General features: G+C 38.4%; 1 protein-coding gene across 13 annotated transcripts in view; it reads right to left on the reverse strand.

Annotated features, from left to right (window-relative positions):
• Positions 1-26,160, reverse strand: part of Mpdz (multiple PDZ domain crumbs cell polarity complex component) — a 144,916-nt gene that overhangs the window by 42,518 nt on the left and 76,238 nt on the right. For 5 of the 13 annotated variants that reach the window (XM_036179661.1, XM_036179666.1, XM_036179663.1 and 2 more), the window contains 7 exons: positions 23,944-24,219; positions 23,571-23,694; positions 15,861-16,059; positions 12,647-12,688; positions 9,831-9,935; positions 7,234-7,326; positions 745-922 (listed from right to left, as the gene is read on the reverse strand). In XM_036179661.1, coding sequence (XP_036035554.1) covers positions 745-922; positions 7,234-7,326; positions 9,831-9,935; positions 12,647-12,688; positions 15,861-16,059; positions 23,571-23,694; positions 23,944-24,219 — 1,017 coding nt within the window. The remainder of the gene's footprint in view (positions 1-744; positions 923-7,233; positions 7,327-9,830; positions 9,936-12,646; positions 12,689-15,860; positions 16,060-23,570; positions 23,695-23,943; positions 24,220-26,160) is intronic. The other 8 variants (XM_036179668.1, XM_036179664.1, XM_036179660.1 and 5 more) reach the window with 3 other exon arrangements.

Below are 26,160 nucleotides of genomic sequence, written 5' to 3' on the forward strand. Positions count from 1 at the left end.
CTTCTCTGCTTCTTTCTGGCCAGGCAGGTCCAATGCCTGTCTACTGTGGATACTAGCTCCTAGCCCTGCACTGGGAACATTGTAGCTGCTCTTATAATACATACACATCAGTAGAAGCCTGTATGGCCCCACTGCACATAAGAACCCTGTGCAAGATATTAAAGTTTAATTATGGTTGGCATATGATTTCTTACAAAGAACAAAGTCTTTGCCATGCACGTGCATACACAGGGCCTTCTTGAGAAAGAGCACAGTACTGAGGAGGAGGCTCCTAGCTTTGTTGAAACATTCATTTAAAAAGTCATCAAGTTCACAGCATAGAAAATTTTAGGAGAAAAGACTCACTTGGAACAAAACCTCATTCAATGAAGTTTACATAGAAATGACTATAATAAAGTATTTTGTGAAATAATATCTTCCTGGAAAACTTAACTATGAGATGCATATTTTCCCTGTACATACAAAATATTAAACATTTTAATTTTCCCCTAAGAATTTTTTTAATTTATATTCCTTAGGACCAATGCTTTTAAAATTCATTGTCTATATTTCTAGACACCCATTTTTACATGACAAACATAATTTGTCATCACATACAAAAAATTAAAAAAAAAAAAACTGGATGAAAAGAAAACCCTTGCCATTACAAACGTCTGACTCTAACCAGGGGCTAGGATGGCAACTCCTTTGGTAAGAAAGTGAAAGAGGGAAAAGATTTTGAACAGAAAGCTCACTGGCGGTTACCTCAACTATTCTGTCTCCAGGCTTCAAGGTTCCATTTTTGCCAGCTGGACTATCTTCAAGAACATGTTTGATGAAAATGCCCCTCATCACTTCACCATTGCTCAGGCGGCTCCCCATCCCTCGGCCACCAACAATGCTGATGCCCAAGGACTTGCTAGGTTCTCTCCAAAGTTCCACCCTATAATGAAAATAAAATCATAAACTCTCAGAGAAAAACACAAAGGAAAAGCTTCCTGAACTTTAGAATGTCCCGTAGATGACTTAGTTATTGATGATGAAACACCATGACCTGACCAAAAACAAGTTGGGGAGGAAAGGGTTTAGTTCAGCTAACAGTTCCATATCACTGTTCATTATCAAGGGAGGTTAAAAACAGGAACTCAAACAAGGCAGGAACCTGTAGGCAGGAGCAGAGGCCATGGAGGGGTGCTTTTACTTGCTTGTTCCTTCTGGCTTTCTCAGCCTGCTTTTTTATAGAAATTAGGACCACCAGCTCGGGGTGGGGGGGCACCACCCACAATGTGCTGGGCCTGCCCCACTGGACACTAATTAAGAAAATGCCTTACATCTGGATCTTATGGGGGCAATTTCTCAAATGAGGCTCCCACCTCTCTCCTGATTCTGGCTTGTGTCAAATTGAGATAAAACTAGCCAGTATTGACACCAAGAACATAGGCAATAAAATGTTACAGACAAATTGGACTTCTTTAAATTATAGGCAAAAGAGACAATTTACAGAAAGAAAACAATATTTGGGAACCACATCCGATAAGGAATTAATATCTGGAATGTATGAATGAAGTTTCTAAAATCCAGTCACCAAAAACCCAAACAACTAGATCAAAAATTAAGAGCTTGAATAAAAATTTAGCTACAGGCTTATAAATGGTTTGTAAACACATAAAACAATGATTAACATCTGTAGAGACGCAATCAGTACCCAAGAATACATTAGGATGAAAATTTTTAACAGAACAGAAAATAACTAGTGTCTATGAGACTGGAGAGAGATGGGAGCTCTGTGCATTGCTGGTGTGAACGTGACAGGTACAGCCACAACAGCAAATTAAAGACACAGCTACCATATGGGAACACAGCCAAAAGGACACAAATCAGGGTTGTGAAGAAATCTTTTGAATACCTACATCAGAAAAGCACCATCCACAACAGTTAAGAGGTCTTCTAGAAATGAAAAGTAAGGGCTGGTGAGGGGGCTTGGTGCATCAAAATGCTATCTGCACAATCCTGACACACCTACGTTTGTTCCCTGCAGGCCATAAAAGCCAAATGTGTTGGCTCACATCTGTAATCCCAGTACTCCTATAAAGGGATGGGAGACATAGAAGAACTACCCAGAAGCTCATAGACAGCTAGCCTGGCATACACTGAGCAGAGGAAACTGGAGTGAGCTTGCCTCAAATTATTGGTAGGAGATAAACCAACTTCCAGAAGTTGTTCTCCAACCTGCCCATGAACCCACACTCATGCACACACATGAAACACATACAATAGTGGATAATTTTAAAATTTAAAAATAAACAAAATGATACATAGCTTATTATGGAATTTTATCCTGTCTTAAAAAGGAAGAAAATGCTATATGTTTTAACATACACAAACAGTATACTATGCTGTATAAAATTGGCCAGCTAAATGAAGTAAGGACCAATGCCTATGTTTACACTCACAGAAGCCCAGAGGAGATGTACTCAGGGACAGGACATAGAATGGAGTTTGCGCAGCTGGAAAGTGGATAGGGAGGTATTGTTCAATGAACACAGTCTTAGTTTTACAAGATGAAAAGTCTTCTGTACATGATGGCACTATATTTATATAGTGAAGGTTCTTAAAGCCTCTGACTCACACACTTAGAATAATAAATATGTCTAATCACAATGGCACCCTAGTCATAAGAGATTAAATTAAATACTTTCCAACTTACATGTTTTGTTGGTATTGATATTGGACTCACATTCTAGGCTAAAAGTGCAGGCCAGCAATGAAGTGCCATTTTATAGGAGTGTTAATAATACAGACATTACATGATCAGGAGACTCAGCTACCACTGAACAGATGGCAGCTTCTAGGTTTAGCAGCCAAATCCAGGGAAAGAACACTTTTGCACACACTAATCAGAAGCTTGCCTCTGTGGGAGTCTTTCTTGCCAGAGCAGACCTGGTCATTAACAGTCAGGGCATGAAGGGCAGTCGCTGAAAATATTCTACATGAAATGATCTTTCCAGCACCTCCCAAGATACCCTGAACTGCTTTGCACCTTCCACTCCAGGAAGCACAGTGGCTCCTCGCTGTTCTGAAAGTTGATATCATATGCTAGTACCTGGCAGCCCTAGTGATTGTCCAACCCCATCCACACAAGAAACACAGAACTCACACAGAAGAACTGTCAAACAGCTAAAGAGTTAGGAATGGAGGCTGAGGATTTAGTTGGTAAAGTGATTGTTTGGTGTTTGCTAGCAAGCACTACAAAAGGAAAAAGAGGTAAGGATGGACTTACAGGACCATCCTGTGAAAAAGGAAGAATGCAAGCATGAGTGAGGAAGAGGTTCCGGATGTTGATAAGACGCTGCATCTATTCCAGACTTCATGGAAGACAATGATGTTGGACATTGAGGACAAGAAGACAGGATGGCCCAGTGTGTCCTCAATGCTGACATTTGGGGTGTTTCAATGAGAAGAAAATAGGCCTGCTGCAAAGTGAATGAACCAGCAGAAAAAAAGGGCTAGTGTGGGGCAGCAGGTATGTCAGATGAGATGCACAACAGAAATATTTCTTTGGTCAAGCAAATTTTTTTCTTTACTGAATATATATAGTCTTAGAAAGTTGATCTGTTTAGTTAGAACAAATTGGACCATGATCTTTGTGAATAAACAAACTAAAATATTATTCAACATTTTTCTCTCTAGATTATAAAAATCAAAAAACCAACATCCCTTTATATTTTAATATTTATTTTTATTATATTTATAAATTTTATATTTTATTTTTATTATAATAACATTATATATTATTGTAGCTGTTTGTATGTCTATGCATGTATATGCACAAATGCATATGTGTCAGTATGAGGTATATACACATGTCTATGCAGATGTGTGTACATGTATTTGCAAATGTGTCAGTGTGAAGTAAACTCATATATATGTGCAGATGTGCATGCTTGTGCCCATGAAGGGGAAAGAAAAGGGTCTTCAGCCCCACTTAAATAATTCTTGAATTAGTTTTAACAGTAATTTGGTCAAAGAAATTTAGCCAACGTATGTACACACATTAGAATCCAGGTAGGACTCTTGAGCTCTTAAGAAAACTTTAAAAAGGAATGACAGGAAATGTCCCCTAAGGCTGTTCATTGAAAAATAAGTGTTGAAATTATTTCTGAAGTGATATCAGCAGCAAATTATAGTAAGGCTATAACCCACTCTTTAAGGGAACTAAATATGCTTCCACTTAATCCTCATATCAAGCCTAGAAGGTACATACTCTTTAGACCTCCAAAGGAAGTATTAAAGATTCAGGAACTATGGCAAACAGCCCAGAGTACTCTAGTGGATCTACAGTTTACACATACTATTGTGATGTATACTCTGTGAATCCTTAAACAAGGCAGACCACAGCCAAATGATCACACAAGCAGGAAGCTAGGCTGACCAGTCACTAGACGCAGCACGGTGGATATCCCTGGGAAAGAAGGACACCTGTCAAGAAACACTGCAGAGCACATTCTGGCTCTGGGACCAGACAGCTGGGCTATGTGAGCAGAGGCCCTGGACTCTAGCCCTGCTCTTCTGCTACTTAATCACATGACACAACCTACTTAGTCTCTTTGTCTTATTTATCTCTGCTGTGAAATGCAGCCAATAAAAACCTCCAGTAAGATAGTCTTCTGCAGAATTAATTACTTAATATATAACTGTAAAACAAAAACACTGGCATAGAACATAGAGTAAGCACCAGATAAATCTATGATGATGATGATGATGATGATGATGATGATGATGATCATGGTGGTGGTGGTGGTGGTGGTGGTGATTTTCACAGGAATGGCTGGAAGTATACTACTTTATCTGTATGTTAAGCAGGTAAACCCACCCCCTCAAACCTAAAGTGTGTAAAGACAAAGTGTCATTTTCTATCCATTGAGAGAACACTTTTAAAAATGTTACACATGTCATTTGGAGAACACTCATGTATGGAAAAAGAAGTGGAAGCTGCTATGATCACCATAAAAAGAAAGAAGGTAACTTTAAAAAACCTTTAAAATGCATATAAATTTTTAGCCAGTAATTATACTTCTGGATACATACATACAAACCCTAAATAAGATTTTATACATACAAATATATATTTGCTGCACAGAATTAGTGTAACAACATACTGTAAGCCACTCAAGTATCAGCTGTGGCCTCAATCAGATTTTAAAGTAGTGAGTATAACATAGATCTCCAAAGCACAAGATAAAAAATGTAAGCAAGCTGGAAAATGATACATGAGGAAATCATTTTAGCAAAAATCTAATTTACTCATGCCTACTTTATATCTTAATTTTTAAACATTACTATTGTGTGTGTGATGTATGTAATGTGCATGTGAAAGTCATAGGACAACTTGGTGAAATTGGTTCTCCCTTCTCCCACTTTGCAGGCTCTGGGGATTGAACTCAGGTCATTTGGCTTATGCAGCAAGCACCTTTACCACTGAGCCCTTTCATGAGTCCCATTTTACAATCCTTAACACTTAACTAACAAATACCCTCTATTTCTAAACAAATCTCTGCTGATGTTGTGTTTCCAACACTGGGAAGTAGGCCCTCATTTCCAGAAAGCTCTGGCTGTGCTGGTCTGCTTCTTAACCATTCACCATCTATGAACATTCCCCTGGAGTAACTTGTTAAATGTCTTGTTAAAAAAGCTTCTGTGGAAGCCTTAGGCATTTGCTTAGTGTAAATCACAACCACAGAGGGAATTCTTAGGTTGATGTGAAGACAAAACTGAGGAGCACAGCATACAAACTTTCCAGATCCAAGGATGTGTGCTTCCTTTTCTGTAACAACTTCCTTTTGTTTGGTTACCCCCAAGAGAAGACACACAGACTGGACCAGGCACCACTGACGACTGCCCACTGCCATCTGGGGCAGTTAAGACGCAGGGCTTACTGACTCTTCCTCCAAATTTAAAAGACTCCATAACTAACACAGTTATACAAATGAAGAGCTTTAAGACACTTGTGCAGAAGGAAAGGGACTCAAGTACAGTTCACATTGCCTCCGACCACTCCCACACTGCCTGAACTAGTTTTCTTATCAGTGTGTGATTATAACTAAGCCACCTCAACTCCCCTATTGTTACTACTTTTTCCAACAAAATTTAAGTTGATCTGTAACACCCTGCTCTGAAATAGCTTTAATTTCTTTCTGCATCTATTAATACAAATAAATAAAACATGTAACACCTTATAATGGATAATCTGTCAAAGATCTTTCACATATAGCCTTTTCTCAACATGGATAATGCTGTAAAGAGACAGCAAGCTAAATGCCTATTGAAGAAATTCAAATTGAATTTTCTCTGAAAATGACATAAAAATAGTCTTTTTTTTTTGTATTTTGAAATGTATGGCTGCAGGTTAAGGGTCATTTGTAAACAGGCAACATCACAATGCAAGGCTTCGTGATAATGGTTAACTTCAGGGCTGTTTGAAGGGGCTGAGCCATTACTCCTGATATTTAATATCCTACATTGTTCTATGCTTCATCTCTATCTCTAGATCTTGCCTGGTCAAGGATATCCTATGTTTCTCAGAGGTAGGGATTATGTCTTAGTTTTAGACCTACTGAAGACTCAGAAGCTGACTTGACTCTGAATGGGCATGTTAGTGTGTCCTCAGGATACAGTGGTTTGTCAGAGCATATTCAGGCTCAGTCGTCTTTGCTGCATAGGAAATGTGCCAGCAAGCGTAAGGCCTTAGACAAACTCAACCTGTCACAGAAAGTTCTTTGCTCGTATTTCTTTCTTTCATACTTACAGTTGTTTCTCTCTCTCTCTCTCTCTAACAACACACATATTAATATATGTATGTAAAATATAATATGTATGTTATATATATATATATAATGGTTAAATATATATCATTTTAAATGTAAACATGTTAAATGTAAACAATGTTAAAATGTAAATGAACATTTGGCGCTATATCTAAAACTATTCAGCTCTTATTCATTCCAACTACCTGTGCATACTTTAGTCAATTTTCTACTATAGATCCCTTATGTGTAAGTTAGTTTTAACACTGTGTGAAACATTATGTTCTCTGGTGTACATATGAAGAAATAAAGGATTAACAGTGCTTGAAAAGAGTGTCTGATGCCGTAAGTAGCAAGCTATAGGCCAGTCCTCTAGACCACATGTCCTTCTCTCTCTTTCTCTCTTCAAACTTGTAAACTCACTGAACAGGCTGAACGGAGTAGTCCTTACCTCCGGGGCTGATTCCAGCTGCTGTAGGCTGCATTCTGCAATTCACTTTCTTCCCCTTCTCCTTCTTCTCGCTCTGGCAGTTCTGGAATGTCTCTGATTAAGGAAATATACAGTGAGAATTCCGAGCAACACTACCTTGCTGTTAGTTCAAACAAACAAACAAACAAACAAACAACAACAACAAACCCAGAGCTGTCTGAATTTTCACTGTATCTGACCTACAAATTTATAACACTTCCTAGCATAGGAAACAAAACCAACCAAACAATAACTTTACACTAGAGTCAGCTGCTGCACACGAAGTCTTGCCTCTCCATTTTGCTGATGAAATGTGGCAGGATAAAGGAGGGTAAAAGAAAGGAATGGAGAAATTGCATCAAACTCTGGGATTCTAAAGGAAAATTACTCAGCAAATATTTCTGTGCCTTGATAGAATTCATCATCAGTTGATTTTATAGAACTGAAAAATCTAAAGAAAACATGCATCTAATTATAGCATTCTTCACTGATAGGAATGTTAAACTCATTCAAACTATGTGATCTTCAGATTTGCAACCAGAAGTCAGGTGACCCCGTGGATCTGCCCTTGAACATGATTCATAGGACTGACAAACCAATGTCCTGGCTCTCCACAAACATCCTTTTCTTTGACCTGAATGGTCAAATACTGTTTAAACATTGTTAAAATGAAATTTACCGGCCACAGGCCCTACCAGCTGCTTTGCGCTTGAAGTCCCCTTTTATGTACACTAAAGAGGGCAAATCTGGGAAAAGCTGTGCTTTCTGGAGTCTAAACCTGACAATGGTCCAGGATGGTTAGCAACAGTTCCAAGGGGTGTATTCTAAAAGAAATGTCAAGGAGCTGAATGAGAAACAGTCCAGGTCCTCTGGTAAGGAAGCAGAGAAATATAAGCCAAAGAGATGAAAAGGAGATGAAGGAAAAAGTAGGTTTGGGAGACAGAGAGAGAATGTGAGCAGCTGCTATTAACAGCTACTGACAGCCACAGGCTGGGGGGAGGGGTTATCTGCCCTAAAGCCCAAGCTAGGAGATCTATGCATAAGCTATGCCTAAACTATGCATAAGCGATATTGGCCATATTGTACTGTGCCACACTGCCGCTTTGTTTTAAGGGCTTGTTCAATTCTTCCTTTGGATTCAATGGTCAAGATCCTAGAGCCTGACCAATTACATCCTGAGTTTGGCTTTGAAACTAGCTGTGGGACTCCAGCAGTTAAGCACTTGCTGCTGTAGATTCCTCCTCTGTAAGATGCAGACTGCCTTTTGAAAGCATCATGTTGTTAACAACAAATATGCTTTCTTTGCAATGAAACAGCTCATCACTAGTCGGGGCAACCAAGGCCATTTTTCTCTCTATGCTGAGAGGAACAGTGGTGAAAGTAGCTCTTTCTTTCTAAAATTTTTTAATGGTTTTTTAAAATTTATTTTATAATTTGATTTAATTTTATATATCAGGCACATATTCCCCTGTCCTCCCTCCTCCACCCCCCCCACCCCACCCCACCCCACCCCCCACCCCCGTGCCCATCTCCTCCAGGGCAAGGACTCTGTTTTAAGGCCCATGAACGTAAGTAATGAGATCTTAACTGGTCCTCTATTTGGACAGAAGAAAGATTACTTTTCTGATTTTGATAGGAAACATTAGCAAACTACAATTGACCTATGCTATTAAGCCTGAGACAGGAATTCTGGAGTATACTTGGGCCAACTTTGTACAGGGTGGGGTCTTCCTGTCATAAATGTCATGAGGCCCAAAAGACTGTAATTTTCTTTTCCTTTATTAAGCAAAGATCATGTCTTTCCATTCTCAACAACTCTCTGCACACTGTGGCCTTGTATAATGTGCAGATGAAACAATGGTGCTATATCATAATTCCTTCAGGGCTACTGGGAACCAGGGTGTTCTGACACCCTCTGTGGGTGCAGGATTCTTCGGAGAAGGCCTCCAAATGTTTTTGAAGCTCTATGCTCTACAGTATGCTTACGAGAAATCTGGTATCCAACTGTCAGTGTAACTGCAAAAAGCAACCCACAGAACATCCTTCCAGAGAAAGCACTCTGACATTTCTCTCCTGCTGTGAACTCAGTCAGTAGTACCAAAGAGCCCCAATTCTGTCTTTTTGTAAGAGTGAAGAACACCCTATTATTTAAAGGTTCTTAACATACTGTATACAAAGTTCCTTAAAAAGCTAAGCAAGGTTTCCTAATATCCCTTTATACCAAGATTCTGAGCCTAAGAGTCTTCAAAGAGAATAAATATGTTTGCTAAAAAATGTTTCTGATCGAGTTGTTTGATATTTCTAGGAAAAGTGAAAGCATTATATAAAACCACAGAAAATGTGCTGTCCAGAGAACTCATGACATGATAATGTGGGGAGAATCACCAAAACTTAATGCTAAAAGTGCTGCTAGGTGGGCAAATAAAAGGTTGTTTTAATTTATTGATTTGAATATTCATATATTTCCCAAATTTTCAATTCCAAATTATAATTACTTGAGTAACTGACACAAAAGGAGACTTAATTTTTTAAAAATCTTCTGCATCATTGATTGTTTTGTTGTAGACTTATTTACTCACCTGCCAGTGTATGAAGAAAAAATATCCAGTGCCATTATTCCTCCAGATTGTTGACTAAAACTTAGTCTGAACTCTTCCAAATGTTCTGCAGGCACATAAGTAATTCTGGAAATAAACATAATCCGTGAAAGCAAAGGGAACAGAATTCTGTTATGAAAGCCTTCCAAACACAGAAAACAATCATACTGCCCATTCACATCTACACTGCATGTGATGTGTGGAATGAGCATGCTCAATAGGTGATCCAAAATTCAAAAGGCAAAATACTCTACAGGCAAACACAACAAATGAAATAAAAATTGCAAATGCTACTGATATAATACTAATTTATTAACAACCACACAGGAAAGAAAGTAGGATTATATATTTCTCCAAATGAGATAACCAATGTAATTTTTTTTGAGATTAGGAAGCTGTAAAATTTGATAAGAGAGCAAGGGAGGCAGTTCAACAGCAGAGCATTTATAGTGAAAAGTCCTGGGTTTGCTCCTGTTACTACATTGATAAATGAATGAATAGGACTAGAATATAGATCAATTGTAGAATGTTTGCTTACCATGCCCAGGGCCTAGGTTCACCAGTAGTACCGCAAAATAAATAAGTACGTAAATAAATATCCATATTAATATTATTGTCATAAGATAGATTCCCTAGCAGAAATAAATTAGGTTTACTTTATTAAGCACTAAATATCTAGAATTTATTGTTGTTTATAATAAAGTTAATTATGGACATTAATTGACATAATCAGTGATTGAGTGAGCTCTATTAATTTACGACCTTAAAAACCTGAAGCCTGAAGCTAACATACTTAAGTTAAAGAAGGATTCATTAATGTGTAGAAACCTCTTTTATCTTTTTTCCTCGCAGAAATTCAACTGTTCACACTTGAAAGTAAACTAGTAAATCCAACCCGTAGCAACTGAGTACTCATCATGTGGATGACGTGGCACTGGAGACAGAATCAGAACACAGCAATGGCCTTGGCAACCAGCACTGCAAAGTTCAAATATACTGCTATTCTGTAAGGGTAGTGACAACACTGATAAAATGTGTGAGGAAGCTGGTCAAGAGCCTTCAATTAACCCCTACCTAGAGAAATACTGCACCTGCTATCAGTAGGGCAGACATGAATGTGCAACTAAGAAAAAAAAGAGTATGTATAAAACATGCTCAAGAGAGAAATGACAAAACTCTTAAACCAATCAATATATCCATTATGACGAGTCCAAAAGATCCTGGCCCTGGAGGGTAAGGATATACAGACTATTTTTTATAATGTAAGAAAATTAAATCACAGATTCACTACTTTGGAGTTAGAGGATATATTTCAAACATAAAGACATGCCCTCTTTCATGTTGAAGAAGTTCAGTCTCATGGGTTTGACGTGCTCTGAGGTGAGACAACACAGCTGAATCTCCAAACCCTCAACCACAACTATGTGATCTTTTATGCTGTAGAAATAAGCCAAATGCCACCACAGACAGTGAGGCAGGATCCTCTCAGAACACAGCTTGCTACACCACCGTCAGCCCACCAAAAGAACACTCAACTCCCCTGGGAATCTCCTTGTGACATTTCTACCCCAAAAACTAAACTATGAGCAGAAAACACCAGTTGGGAAAATTTCCTTAGGCAGGGTGAAAGCATTGCTTTTAAGTGGCCCAGCTTAATTTATTCATCTATTGAAAAAAACAAAATAACGGAGTTGGGGATTTAGCTCAGTGGTAGAGCGCTTGCCTAGCAAATACAAGGCCCTGGGGTCGGTCCTCAGCTCTGAAAACAACAACAAAAACAACAATAAAATACTTTGAGTTGTTACAAAAATACTGAATAGATTTGCTGTTTTCTCTTCAAATTTCATGAGTCAAAAACATGCAATATATTTTATTTCAGGAAAACCCTATTGTATTTGATATATAAAAATTAATGTAAAATCTAGAAGGTAACAGGATTTTAGAGAACATGTTAATTCTAAAATTTGAGAGAACTCATATAAATAAACTCTTAAAACCAAGAGAAAATATGTTGACAGTAGGGCATGAAAGCAATAATACTAATAACAAGCATCGCCTGCTTTCTTTATTAGCCAGCTTGAAACCCCAAGCACCACTCATGAGTTGCTTTCTGTATTTGCTAATCATTTCTATCAGAGGGTAATAAATGAAGGCTTTATAAATATTTGTTTGACATTTTGTTAGCAAGGAGAAAGAACAAAGAAAGCCATGGTCATTCAGCCCAACACTGACAGAGGCCACCAGAACAGGCATTCCCACAATGCAACAGTATATACATGCATAGCAGTTCCAGCACATGACCAATCACACAAGCCATAAAACCTCTGTATGGGCCAAAGACGGCAAAGCTGAATGTCAAGCTGCAGAAACACATGGAAGCAGATTATTTGGGAGCTGCGTTAAAAGCTTCAATGTAACCTGGTTATACATGCTTATACATGGAGTGGAAGAAAAAGGACTTGGTTTTAGTGATGCTGACATGTAATAACAACTACTAATCTGGGGGCTATGCCTGCACATGCAGACAGGATCAGCCTCACAAAGGAGTCTGAAAGCTTACTGGCTGGCAAAAAGGGATTTCCAAATGAGTTCACAACCATCACTGCAATGAGAAAATGTAGCAACTGCATAGCTCTGTTGGAATTTATGTTCTTATAAAGGAAGAAAAAGCCAAACTGTACACACTGAATCTAATCTGGATCTATTTCTGCACTGGGATGTTACAAAAGCATGAAATGGTTTTCACAGACAAGTTGTAACACACAGCCATAATGAGCTTTTGAGTCACCGATACTCACACATAAAAGGGGGCTCGATCGTCAGCAGGTGCTGTAGTGAATCTAGAATGTGAAGCATACGCCGCGGCATCTTTTTACAATGGTGTTAACAAATGTCAATGTCTTTTGCTGAATGTGAGACGCATACATATGTAGTTAAAAGTGGGTGCTCCTGGATATTTCCCCCCTTTCCACCTCCCTCTCATCTACACCTCCCCCAGAAAAGCATCTGCTCTTTCCTGGTGTCTATAGCAGTGATTATTAACAAGCATGGAAAAATGTAACTGCAATCAATCTTTTATTCCTTGATCAGGAATTCATCCCACACATTGGGTTAAGGCAGGTGAATTCTGATTCAGCTCAGTAATTATCTGGCAGATGTTATAAACAGCTGCTGCTAAGCACAAAACCCTGGCTATTATTACAGAAATGTGTAAGAGCTCCTGGCAAGGTAAAGTGAAAAGAAACAGAATGCATTCTGGTGAGGCTTCACATCTGGCTTTCCATGGGAAACAAGGAGTCCTGGAGCTTAACTGGCTGTTCTTGCACTCCAGTAACTTGAATTATCTCTTAGGCATGTCCGAATGCACACAAACTTCAGAATTATCTCTCCTGAAGGAGAGAGAAGGGAGGGCATGCATTGTCTCAACAAGCAATCCTTTTCCTATGGCCAATCAGTTTTGTAGCTGAGCCAGAATCTTTGATTTTTTTTTTTCAGAGTTTTCACCACATCCCATTAATAAGCAACACAGAGAAATTGATTGGACAGAGCTTAGAGCCAGGCAATGACTACAAAACTTAATTGGCCAAAGGCAGTGATATGGTTCCATGAGAATAAAGGAACAACTAGACTTCCCTTTGGGAGAATGGCGACAGTGACCCCAAGGTAGCTCTAAACCCCTGCTTTATGAAATGGAAGTGACAGAAGAGGGGTAGGGCCAATAACACTTCAGAGAAAACCCAGAGAACACTGTTCAGCAGTCCTACTCAGTGTGATTCACATAATGTTTTCTGTTTCTGCAAAAGGACTGTGGAAGAATGAACTGATTTCTACCATTTGCTCAGTAAGTCCATCTACAGTCATCTGAGTCAGCATTAGTGGGCCTTCAAAAAGAAGTGGTGGATTTTATGAATATACTGGTGGGTGGGTGCAGATGAATATGAGAAGGAAGTGTGTGGATAAGGCTAATTAGCATGTGCTTAAGAGAAAGTCTGTATATCTGTGTGAAAAACTGATGTGTGTGTGTAACAGAGAAAGATTGAACAATGTGTAAGAAAGACTGACATATATGTGTGTAAGAATGACTGTGTGTATGAAGAAGACTGATGTGTGTCTGTGTGAAAAATACTGACTAGTGTGTGAGGAATAGTGAGTGTGTGTGTATAAGATAGACTAGTATGTGTGTGTGTGTGTGTGTGTGTGAGAGAGAGAGAGAGAGAGAGAGAGAGAGACAGAGAGAGAGACAGAGAGAGACAGAGAGAGAGTGACAGAGAGAGAGAGAACTGACTAGGATGTGTGTGAGATAAATACTGGTGTGTGTGTGTGTGTGTGTGTGTGTGTGTGTGTGTGTAATATTAACTGGTTAATTCCTGAAGATGGCAGATTTTTCTTCTTCCTGTTTTACATGTAAATGCCACATTGTGTTTTGACTTCTGAAATGTGATACCATGTTTAAGAAGTTAGTCCTCTAGATGTCTTTCAAAGTTATAAGAATGCAGCTGCTCTCAGAGGACTGGGAGTTTCTGGCTGGGTATGCAAGTGAGGGGAAAAAGCAGAGACACACTACAAATAATAAGAAATGGGGAAGAGACATTTGGACTTTAAATTGACTCAAAACTTCTCTGCAATTAACTAGATGCAGGACCTGTACTTTGAGATACTTTTGAATTTCAACAATCATTTAGGGGGAATTCCAGTACCATGTATGGATTCTGATGCTGCAAGTACCCAACACAAGCATCACTGAACAAGAACTGAATGTTCAATCACCAGGCCATCTGCATGTCATACCACACACATTATGAAATATCCTGCAGCGAACAATTTCCATGTGCTCTACATCATTTGCCTTCAGGCAAAAGGAAGGGCTGGCCACAAGCAATAAGGAATGACCTGAAACATTTCTCCATTTGTGTAGCACAAAGACTGACTTTTAAAACGACATTCTCCTGTACCCTAAGAAAGAGCCACATGATCTGAAGATCTACTCTCCTATAAAGTGAAGTAAAAAGGTCATGTGGGATATGAAAGCACAAGTGAAGGTTCTGGTAACAGTCCTACGTAAGACAGCAGGAGCTGCTTGCAATGTGAGGCGCCTGCTGCTTATGAATGGCAGAGCAGAAACCACATGGTCAGTATGCTCTAACAATGCATATTCTGCAATGAAATACCATTGGTAAAATATTCTAGAAAGGTGTCCCAACATGAGTAACCACTACCAATTTAAGGTAAGTAGCCTTCCCCTGAGCCCTGGCTTATGCTTTGATCCTTGCACAATAAACATGAATATTCAATGATGAATGTTAGAATGGAGAGCCACATTGGTGAGGCATGGCAATAAAACTTGAGCTGCATTTCATGTTGGCTCAAGGAACATCTAATGAGCTAAAAACTAAACTACACACACACACACACACACACACACACACACACACACACATACACAATGTGTTTTTAGAACATTATAGACTTATAGGAAATTTCAAGCACTTCCTGGCAAAATAGGCTACAGGGCCTATAAGCAGAAGTTACCACACAGATCAGTGAATCCCCATGGGCACATGGGAGCTCGAGAATATAATTTGTGCTTGACAGGCCTTGTGCTCTTCATGCCTGGCACTTTGCGAACTGGCTTGGTCCTGAGATTCCTATGGGGCACTTCAGCGGAGCATGCTTCCTTATACTGAGGGCTGCAGCCTCCCCATGAGACTGTGTGAGATTATGAGATATATGAAACATGGGCACTCTCTCATAGCTAGGGTTCTTACAGAAACACCAGAAAAGCAAAATCAAACATAACGTCACATTGTTAGCACAATTCAACAGTATCACAATCTTAGCTATGCTTTATTTAAAATCAAGAACTAACCAGAAATAAAGCATGGAGTGTTTACATGAAATGAACATGATAATTCTGTGCATCAAATAGAAATATATACTTATTAGTAAGAAAAATATTCTTATGAGATGAAATTCACAAATTTCCCAAGACAATTGGGTCCAGATGACACTTACTTTATGTCAGGTCCAATTAGAGAATGTCTTCTCAACATGGCTCGTGCCTGGGCATTAGTTAAATTGATAGTTGATTCCTCATTAATGGACAAGATGCAGTCCCCAACAGCTATCCGGCCATCTCGACTGATGGCACCTCCATGAATAATGCTTCGTACGATCACTCCCAGGCCATCTTTATCAGCACTCACTGTCATTCCTGTGAGAAGAAAGCAAGGCTGACAAGGACCATAGACAAGACCTTCAAACTCACTAGAATTTACCATTCACTATGGTTTTTTACATAGAAGAATGTGAATTATGTTCTCAGTTAGGAAAAAGTTTTTCTAAAAATAGTTCTTCATTTATCTTGTCAGTCATAGGTGTGTTGGTGTGATATGTGTGTGAGGGCACCATGGTGCACATGTGGACACCAGAAGACAACTTTTTGTCATTGCTCTTTTTCTGCTATTGTTTCTGGGGACAGAACTCAGGTCATCAAGCTTGCATGGCAGGCATTTTTAGTTGCTGGGTCCTCTTGCTGGCTCATAATAAAATATTCTCAAGTGACTTAATATGTTAGTGAAATTGTGTAAAGGTAATTTATTCCATGTTTAATACATAAAACATTAAAACAATTTACACTACAAAATTGAATGTAATTCACATGATTTGATGTGATCCACCTTTCAAGACACAAGCTCTCCTAGAGAAAATACTGCATGGTATCAGAATAGTTTTCTAACAGCAGTTCACATCTTTTACACATAAGATAATAAAGGCAGGAGTCCAAATGGATAGCCTAAGATGGCACTTACTACCTTATGTCTAGTTCACTTATTCATCTATGTTTATATAGCAGGTGGCTGCTATGTGCTAAATCTTACACAGGTTTCTTAAGACATAAAACACAGAACAGAACTCACAGCATCCTGCAGCCTATGCTAAAGTCTTGACCCAGAGCCTACCCTGTTTGAATGTTGTCTATTGATCCAAACCAAGAGAAATGGAATTCTCTTCCATTTCATTTTTGTCTCTTAACTCTATTCAGGTCCCAACTTGGGCGTTAGATACTGTCTTCACATATTTTTTGGATTTCATATCAAGACAAAAATGTAATCTTAAGTCATTGTATTGCTGTATAACTTTTAATTTTTCACTTCTTCTCATTTCTATGGTCTTCCCCTTCGTGATAAAGGCCATTGCCATCCTATCATTGTATCCCCTATTGTTCAAAAGGAAACACTGGACTCATTCTTTGTATGTATATTGGGGTGTGTGTGTGTGTGTGTGTGTGTGTGTGTGTGTGTGTGTGTGTGTGTGTGTGTGTGTGTGTGTGTGTGTGTGTGTGTGTGTGTGTGTGTGTGTGCATGTGTATGGGCCTATGGATACATGTGTGTATGAGTGTGTATGGTGGTCAGAGGACATCCTCAGGCATCTTCAATATTTTGATTGAGACAAAGTCTCTCACTGGTCTGGAACTTCCACCAGGTAGAGTAGGCTAGCTGGCTAGCAAGCTACAGGAGCCCATTCATTTCTGTCTTTCATCTCATCATAGCTGGCGTTACAACTGAGAACACCCAATCTGGCTTTTAATATGGGTTCTGATGATCTCAATTTAGGCCCTCACACTTGATTGGTAAGTGTTTCACCAATAGAACCATCTCCCCAGTCCTGGAATCATTTTAGTTACTATCTGACATCTCTCCCTAGATTTAACACATATAAGATCTACAATTTCTATCTCTAAATACTACCTTGAATCTATTTGCTTTTCTACAATTCTCAATAAATCGTGGATCAAACCAACACCATCTCTTGCTAATAATTTTGCAGCCCCTTAACTAGTCATCTGCTTTCTGATATTGTCCCTTCCAATGCACTATAATCACAGTAGAAAAGCAATTCAGAAGAGACAAATCATATCCTATGTGTCCTCTGCATGAAGCCCTTCAACAGTTTCCTAAGATGCAGTATATCTCTCAGGTACAGTACAGAGACCACAGGAGACCTGCTCTCCATGACACTTGTGTCCTTCCTTTCTGGAGTTCCAGCTACAGCATAGCTGCCTTCTCTCATATATATGGTCACTGTCTTCCCTTTCCTCTTTAGCTGATACTCTGTTTGCAGTCTGCTTAACACAGCTAGTTCATCCCTATGTTTCTGAATCACTTTCCCCCAGCAGCCATTCAATATATGCTATTTGAATTATTGTTACCATAACAGCTTATCCAGACCCTATTCACACATAAAACCTCTAAATCTACATTTAATACATTTCAAATACAATGTAATTCACTTTAGTAAAGTGGTAATATTTTCTTTTCAAACAAGACTGTATGAATAAACAAGATAGGAAGAGATACAAAGCTATCAAGTATTTTTCTTTTCTTTAAAATATTTATTTATTTATTTTGTATTGTCTTCTGCCTGCAAGCCAGAAGAGGGCACCAGATCTCACTACAGATGGTTGTGGGCCACCATGTGGTTGCTGGGAATTGAACTCAGGACCTCTGGAAGAACAGCCGGTGCTCTTAACTGCTGAGTATCTCTCCAGCCTGTAAGTATTTTTCTTGTCCCTTTTTTTCTCTTCTTGTTAGTTGAGTGTTTTTCTTTCCTTTTTGTTGTTAGTATTGTTATTTTAAGACAAGGTCTCACTATACAGCTATGGCAGACTGGAAGTCACTATGTAGAATAAACTGGCTTCAAAGAGATCTTAACTGCCTTTGCCCCCAAGTACTCAGATTAGCATGCTGGTATTAAAGGCAAGAGCCACCATACCTGGTGCTTTTTGTTGGTTTGTTGAGACAGGATTCACTCTACAACTCTGATTAGCCAGAAACTTGCTATGTAGACAAAGCTAACCTTGAACTTGCAGCAGTTCACCTGCCTCTGCCTCCCAAGTACTAAGATTACAGGGATAAATCACACCATAATGATTTTTTTGAATAAGAACTTTGACAAAGTAAAAAATTCATTTTAGGTTATTTTCATAATAAAATATATTTTATTATCTATCTAAATGAGAATACCAACTATATCAAATCATATCTTTTTAAAGTATTTTTGAATATGTTCCTTGTAATATTTATATCCCAGCACCACAGCCCTGGCTATGAGAAATCTTATAGTTAAAATGCTAACAACAGACAAAAGAGTATTGAAAACTACAAGAGAGAAGGGTTGAGTCACTTACAAAGGCATATCAGGATAACACCAGATCATTGGACAGAAACAGTTAAAGCCAGAAAGACCTGAAAACATACATTTCAAGCTCTGAAAGGCCATAACTGCCAACACAGACTATTATATTCAGGAAAACTGCCTATTAAAATTGAAAGAAATAAAAAACTTTCCATGGTGAAACCAGAGAAAGGAATTTATGACCACTAATCAAGCTCTACAGAGGATACTGGAAGGAAAACTACCTCAAGAGAAGAATAAATACATTACAGATGACAAAAGAATAAATGAACAATACTTGGTCAGTTAATAAAAAGATAACACAAAAAAATGCCACAGAAAAGTTGGGGCTTGAACTCATCTTTTAATAACAACTCTAAATACTAATAGTCTCAACTCCCAAGAAAAGCACAGACTATTGGATTAGATTTGAAAACTGAATAAAATAAGTTTTTTTCTTCTGCCTTCAAGAACATAGCTCACCTCTATATATTTATATTACTTTTGGATAAAAGGATGGAAAGTTATTCCAAGCAAATATAACCAAATAAACAATCAGGTGTAACTATTTCAGTATCTAATAAAATAGACTACAAAACAAAACTAGTCAGAACAGATATTACCTCATAATCAGCACATAATCCATCAAGAGAACATTACAATTCTAAACATATACACACCAAAATGTCAGAAAACAAGCACTCTAGATCCAAAGCTACAGAGCTAGCAGTGTGTGGACTAACCAAAACCACAGATAAGAGCAAGTCTTATGGGAGCTCACTAGTTAGAAAGCTAATATCAAAATATAATTAAAAACAAAGTTCTAAAAGAACTGTCCTGTATGGGTGGACAATGCTGGTCTCAGAAGATATGAGTTATTAAGGAAAAGTACAGTGCAAGCCATGGGATACCTTCCTATCAGTTATTGCTCAGGGAGACCCCAGAGGTCTCCAAAACAAGACAGGATATTGACATTGTCCTTGGTTACCCATCAGAACTTTAAGTATACCCACCAGAACTTGAAGTGGGTGTGGCCATCCCCACACCTATATATTCAAATCTCTAAGTTTAGTAAGGTTAAAGAATAACCCACTGGCATGGTGGCACATGCCTGAAATTCCAAACATGAACTTAAGGGCTGCCTGTCTCCAAAGAACAGAATCAAAAACCGCACCAGCAAAAATATTTCATAAAACTTGAAAGAAATTGGTGGTGAGGGTTTTTACAGAAACCTGTCATTCATTAGTGATTTATTTTCATTGTCACTAGGAAAAGAGTTTAACCATCCAGAAGAGAGAGGCTGCAGAACTCACGCAGGCTGAGAGTAGACTATGAACATGAGCAAATGTGACTGCATGCCTACTGGAACGCAGTCACCTATTGAGATTTCCTAAGGTATGACTGATCAGGCTTTATGTTACTTTAGGTTATAATGGAAACACTTTCCCACATTAAATCTAAGCTATGCATACTGAATTAGTTTAATATTTATGTTTATATCATTTTTAAATGGTACTTTTTCATGGTTTCTTTATATGTTAGTACTGTGGAAATCTGAATATTGAAATCTCCTGTCAAATGAAATATTAAGAGAAATGTTGTCAACATGATAGGCTTTGAATTTTAACTCTGAAAAGCTAGGAGGAATTTTCAAAATCTTGATATTGTGACATGTCATTTACAAGTTCCCACTCAGGAATTAAACCTTCAAGTTTAAAAGTTGCAGAAGAATATCTCACAATGTTGAAGTAACCTTACAATTTTGTTTTGGGCTGTAATCAGGACTGTACTCAGCTGCACAGAGCCAAAGATTGGACATACATGTAAGAGGAACCTTGCTGAATACCAAGATATCAAACAATCATGGCCTAAACATCTAAAAAATACAGTCGGTATGTAGCCTAATTCTTAGAGTGAAAATGCAGCAATAATAATAATAATAATAATAATAATAATAGTAATAATAATAATAATAATAATAATAATAATAATATCAGCACAACTGAATAGCATTAACATGCAAATATTGCAGCACAAGCCATAAAGTTATATGCTATGATTTCCTGCATCAACATTACTTTCTTCACAATTGAGGGATATTTTATATTTTAATTGTAACTGAAGTTTAAATGAATTTCCAGATATGATAAAGGATACTTTTAATCCCTACTGGTTTTTAACAAGATCTTAATTAACTCATAACATTTCCCCATCAAAACTTAAAAGCTAACATGAAAGCAGTTCAAATGTCAATCAGCAGTATATTAAGAAAATGCAATGTTTACTTAAAATGAAATAGTTTTTAGCCTAAAAAAGGACATTTCTGATGTATGCCACTTGAGATTTAAAAACATTATGCCATGTGAAATAGTTTCCAAAGGTCAATACAGTATGGCCCTCTTACTTATAACTAGAGCAAAAACATAAGCCTAAGACAGGAGGCCAATCACCATCTGACATTATAAAAGCACTGAAGCACGACGTCTACTACTCTACTCATACATGCAGCACAGAAACTTAATCAGGAGGATTCACCCCCTGTCTGAGTGTGGAGGGAGGAGTTACACTGTGGGTCTCTGTACAGTGAGCCCAAGACAAGAGAATAGCGACTGGTCAGTGGTAGAGTAAATACATTTCCGTATGTAGTGTTTTCTAAATGAGGTTCCTCTATCATGAGTTGTTTGATTGTGATAAGGCTTCTACATTTCTGTAAAAGTCACCATGCTACATTCTATTATCATCTCTCAGAGACCTGCAATACACAGCAGCTTCAAATCTGCTGCAAGGATGGGGAATGTTACATTTGCCACAATCCAAAATATGAGGTATAGAACTTGCTGAGAATTCTTAGCAACATCCTAGAAAGTGTGCACAGAAACCACCTGGCTCCAGATGCTCTGCTGGGGAGCACTCAGAGCTAAATAGATGTCTGTAAAACTTATCTTAAGATCACTGAGAGTTAAGGAAGATCCCAGAACCAAAGCCAATCAGTGAATTTAATAATATGTATATGTGTAATATGAATGTTTAATATATACATTAATATGAATATGTAACATATACATTAATAATATTTATATGCCATAGGCCTGTTTGCTATGTTCTACATATCATACATAATATACATGTATCTTTTAAATAAGACCAAAAGCTGAGGAGCCCCCAACTGGATCAGGCCCTCTGGATAAGTGAGACAATTGAATAGCTTGAACTTTGGGAGACACCTAGGCAGTGGGACCTGGACCTGTCCTTAGTGCATGAGCTGGCTGTTTGGAACCTGGGACTTATGCAGGGACACTTTGCTCAGCCTGAAAGGAGGGGACTGGACCTGCCTGGACTGAATCTACCAGGTTGAGCTGAATCCCCAGGGGAGTCTTTGCCCTGGAGGAGATGGAAATGGGGGGTGAGCTGGAAGGGAGGCGGGAGCGGGAGGGGGGAGGACAGGGGAACCTATGGCTGATATGTAAAATTAAATTAAATTATATATTAAAAAAAGATCAATAGAATTGAGTGACTCACACATTTTTTCATTTTCTTTTTCATCATTTTTTCATATGCAATTACATGTAGTAAAGCAATACACATCCTATTCTACAGTTCTCCTATCAGCTGGTATTGGTAGGTATTCAGTTACCACCCAACGGAACAAAATCTAGGAGTCTGGGGAGGTTCTGAGAATGTCCCTTCTGAGTCTCAAGTTTCAACAGAAACGAGTCACAGTCATAGGATACCTGTGCAAAGGATGCTTGATGACTAGCCAGTGCAGGAAGACAGTATCAGATGTGAGCTAACAACTGGGCTACATTTGGGCATTCGAGGTTCTGATGGATGGTCCTCCATCAGTCCCAACAACAGAGAAGCTGCCTTTCAGTGCAGGAACAGGTGTGCTCTGTCCCAGCAGCTCTACCTACTGTCACCAGGGATTCAGCTCCTCAAGAAGTCTGGGCCCATTTAGAAGGTTTTGTGATTATGTAGCAGCCAAAGCCTGTAACAGAGGGCTATCTCCACAGGAGGTTTTGTGTGTACAGTTTTTCCAGGGACAAACGTAGACTATGAATAAACTGCATTTATATTTTGATAGTGGCAACACCTGGCAGTCGTTAGTCTTTCTATTGGTGAATGAAAGAAATTAAATACAATCTGACTCTTGCATAACTAGCAATATTCAAAGAAAGTAATAACTTACTTTCTCAAAGAACTTAGAATTCCAATGGCTGACTTCTCATTTTCTAAGAATTCCTTTTCTGATTTGCTGCTGCTGCTACTACTACTATTAATACTAATACTACTAATACTACTACTACTCACACACACACACACATCATATACCTTTTACTTGAATGTAAATGAGATTTTTTGAATATTGGAAATAAGAGAATAAGGGATATAAGCTAGTATGAAATAAACAAACCTGTTCCCATGTCAGGAAAAAAAACAAAACAAAAACGAGCACATAAAAAGAAGCAAGAACATTTCTAGCATTCATTCTCTGCAGATAAAAATGATGTTGAAATCCACTGTCCTCTTGTGGGCTGAGGAGCAACTTACCCAGACTAGAGCTGCCTTTTGCTATAGTAACTGTCCTCTCAAAAGCTTCTTGGGACATACTTTGCAGTGGGACAGACTCAGCATCAGAAGCCAGAGAGCTCTGTTCAGTTAAATACTCGGAACCCCAAAAGAAAGAAAAAAGACAGTCACATGGAAAGAAGATTAGACTTTGGAGTGATCATTTCAACATCACACATGTTCCCCATGAGTTGTGCTTTAGCAAAAACCCACAATCAATTGAGTTCATAGGTCACCTCAGAGTCACACAAGCACTCATCCCAAACTAGAAGAGATTCGGGATGGAATTCTTCTCTCTCCCCTCCCCGATCGATCATCTGCCTACTCACACCACCAGGAGCTAGCTGCAGGATACCTTTTGAGCTACAGTAGGCAGTGCAGAAGCAAGCTCAGTGGTGCACAGGCCACTGGGTAACTGTGAGTTAGTCCATGCTACTGTGTTTGCACATTCATATTTTTGTTCAACAGCATTTGCAGGTGAGTAGTCACTGATGGCAAAACCAGAAGTAGCTGCCATGCTCATGTCTGTGGGAGGAGAGGCAGCTTGCTGTCTCTGCAGGTGGTTCTGTGCATAGAGTTCTTCCAGGGACAACTGAAGACCAAGCACTACCTCAGAACCGGCAATCACATCCTGATAATAAACAGACAAAGCCACTCATCAAAACTGAGACTTAAGAGTTATATCAATTTATTATAAGCCACTTTTTGGTGAATTACTATTTAGTGAAAAATAAAACACACTTATTCATTATTTTTAAAACACACACACACACACACACACACACACACACACATATATATATTCTTCACTGAGCATGTTTCCTACATATTTTTTAATGTCATAAATATTTTTACTACATTTCTTATAAATCTTGTATTTCATGTTCTACTTAGTTTACACTTATAGAATAAGGTCAAATACAAGAATTTTAGATATAATGTTTAGTTCTAGCTACAAGCAAAACAATTCCAAGTTAAAGCTACACAGAGAAGCAAACAGCTCATATTCCCAAGTCACACTTCCTGGAAGCTGCTGTATACTGAGAGTACCAAGTATGACAGCCTGGATCTGGGATCCCAGGACCCTCCAGGACTAAGTCATTTATAGATAACTATTGGTATCCATGCAGAAGAATAGAAAGCCTTGAAATTCAGATTACTGTAGGGAAATCTGTATGTTCTGTAAGATCTAACAAGTAATACTATATTAGAGAGCCATAAAAACCTATGTTCTAATCTAGTTTACATTATTAGCAATCTGTATATAAAAGAACCTGTCTTGACAGCTATGTATTAGAGAACTTCTAAAATTTCTTAAAAGTTTAAAATTCTACAGACCTATATGAATGTACACGTCTCCTCACAACAGACATATTTTAGCATTTACACCCTTGGGGCAAGCATCTGCTTTACAGACTGCTGTTAATAAGTATATGTTTCCCTTAGATTATCTTATCAACATTTTTGTTTTCCTTATGATGTTGAGGGTCAACCTCAGGACTTTGTACACACTATGCAAGCATCATACCCTGGAACAACATCCATAGCATTTTCAATACTTTTAAAGTGCAAAGGTCTTAAGAATACATTCACACATAAAAGATTCATTTTGAACAAATATATACTGCTCATGGACAGAGAATACTATGGAAGCCCATACTTGTGACTCTTTTGTCCATTTACTTCCCCAGGACATATGTCTGGAATCAGATACTGATCTGCCCATTTTATGCATCTGTAAAATATTCATGCAAGTATGTATATATACTTGCACATAAAGTTAATATCCTAACATCTAAACAGAACCATTGTTAAGTGGTATTTACACTTTTCTCCACTGTCTTTATATCTTGATGTCAGTATTTAAAGTCCACTCCACCCTCGCATGAGTATAATTATTGCTGACAGGCAATGGTGGATTGTCACTCTTGAAGCCTCAGTTCAGATACTGGTTCACAATTAGTTTAAGCTTTGGCAAAGTTCACACTTCTCACTCTCTACTCTGTTCCCCTCACCTATTTCAAAGGGAAAAATAATAGATTCTAGCACAGGGCTGTGAGGGGAACCAGAAGAGTTAAAAGCAGGCCTGACTTAATAGGACATGCCCAACAGACCTTAGCTACTACATGATGTTGTATAGCCAAACCAAGCTTGAATTAGTAAAGCAATTGCTCATCCATCACACTGTTCTCTCACAGAAGGAGACAGTGGAGTACCTATGAAATATTCTTATAAAACCTATACTTTCTTAGAAATGAAATCTGGACGAAGTGTACTGGGCAGCATTTTACCATGCAGACTCCTGACGACTAGTGTAGGTGAACCTGTGTACCCCATATGAATACTCTCTCCACACCCCTTTTTGCACCTTTTACCAGGTGCAGTCACATCTTCTTTTCGGGATGTGAAGTCTGAACTGAAAGCAGTTTACCAGGGTTCTAAGTCTGCACATGTCATGTTTTATTGAGATAAAGTTCTTTATATAACCAAATTTGTCATTTGGGGGGTTCTGGGCTTTATGTTCAATTGCACACAAAAGAAGGGTGACACCTTCTAGTATTTTCCTCTACTT

This window comes from Onychomys torridus, chromosome 2, assembly GCF_903995425.1.
Source record: "Onychomys torridus chromosome 2, mOncTor1.1, whole genome shotgun sequence".
NCBI classification, from domain to species: Eukaryota; Metazoa; Chordata; class Mammalia; order Rodentia; family Cricetidae; genus Onychomys; species Onychomys torridus.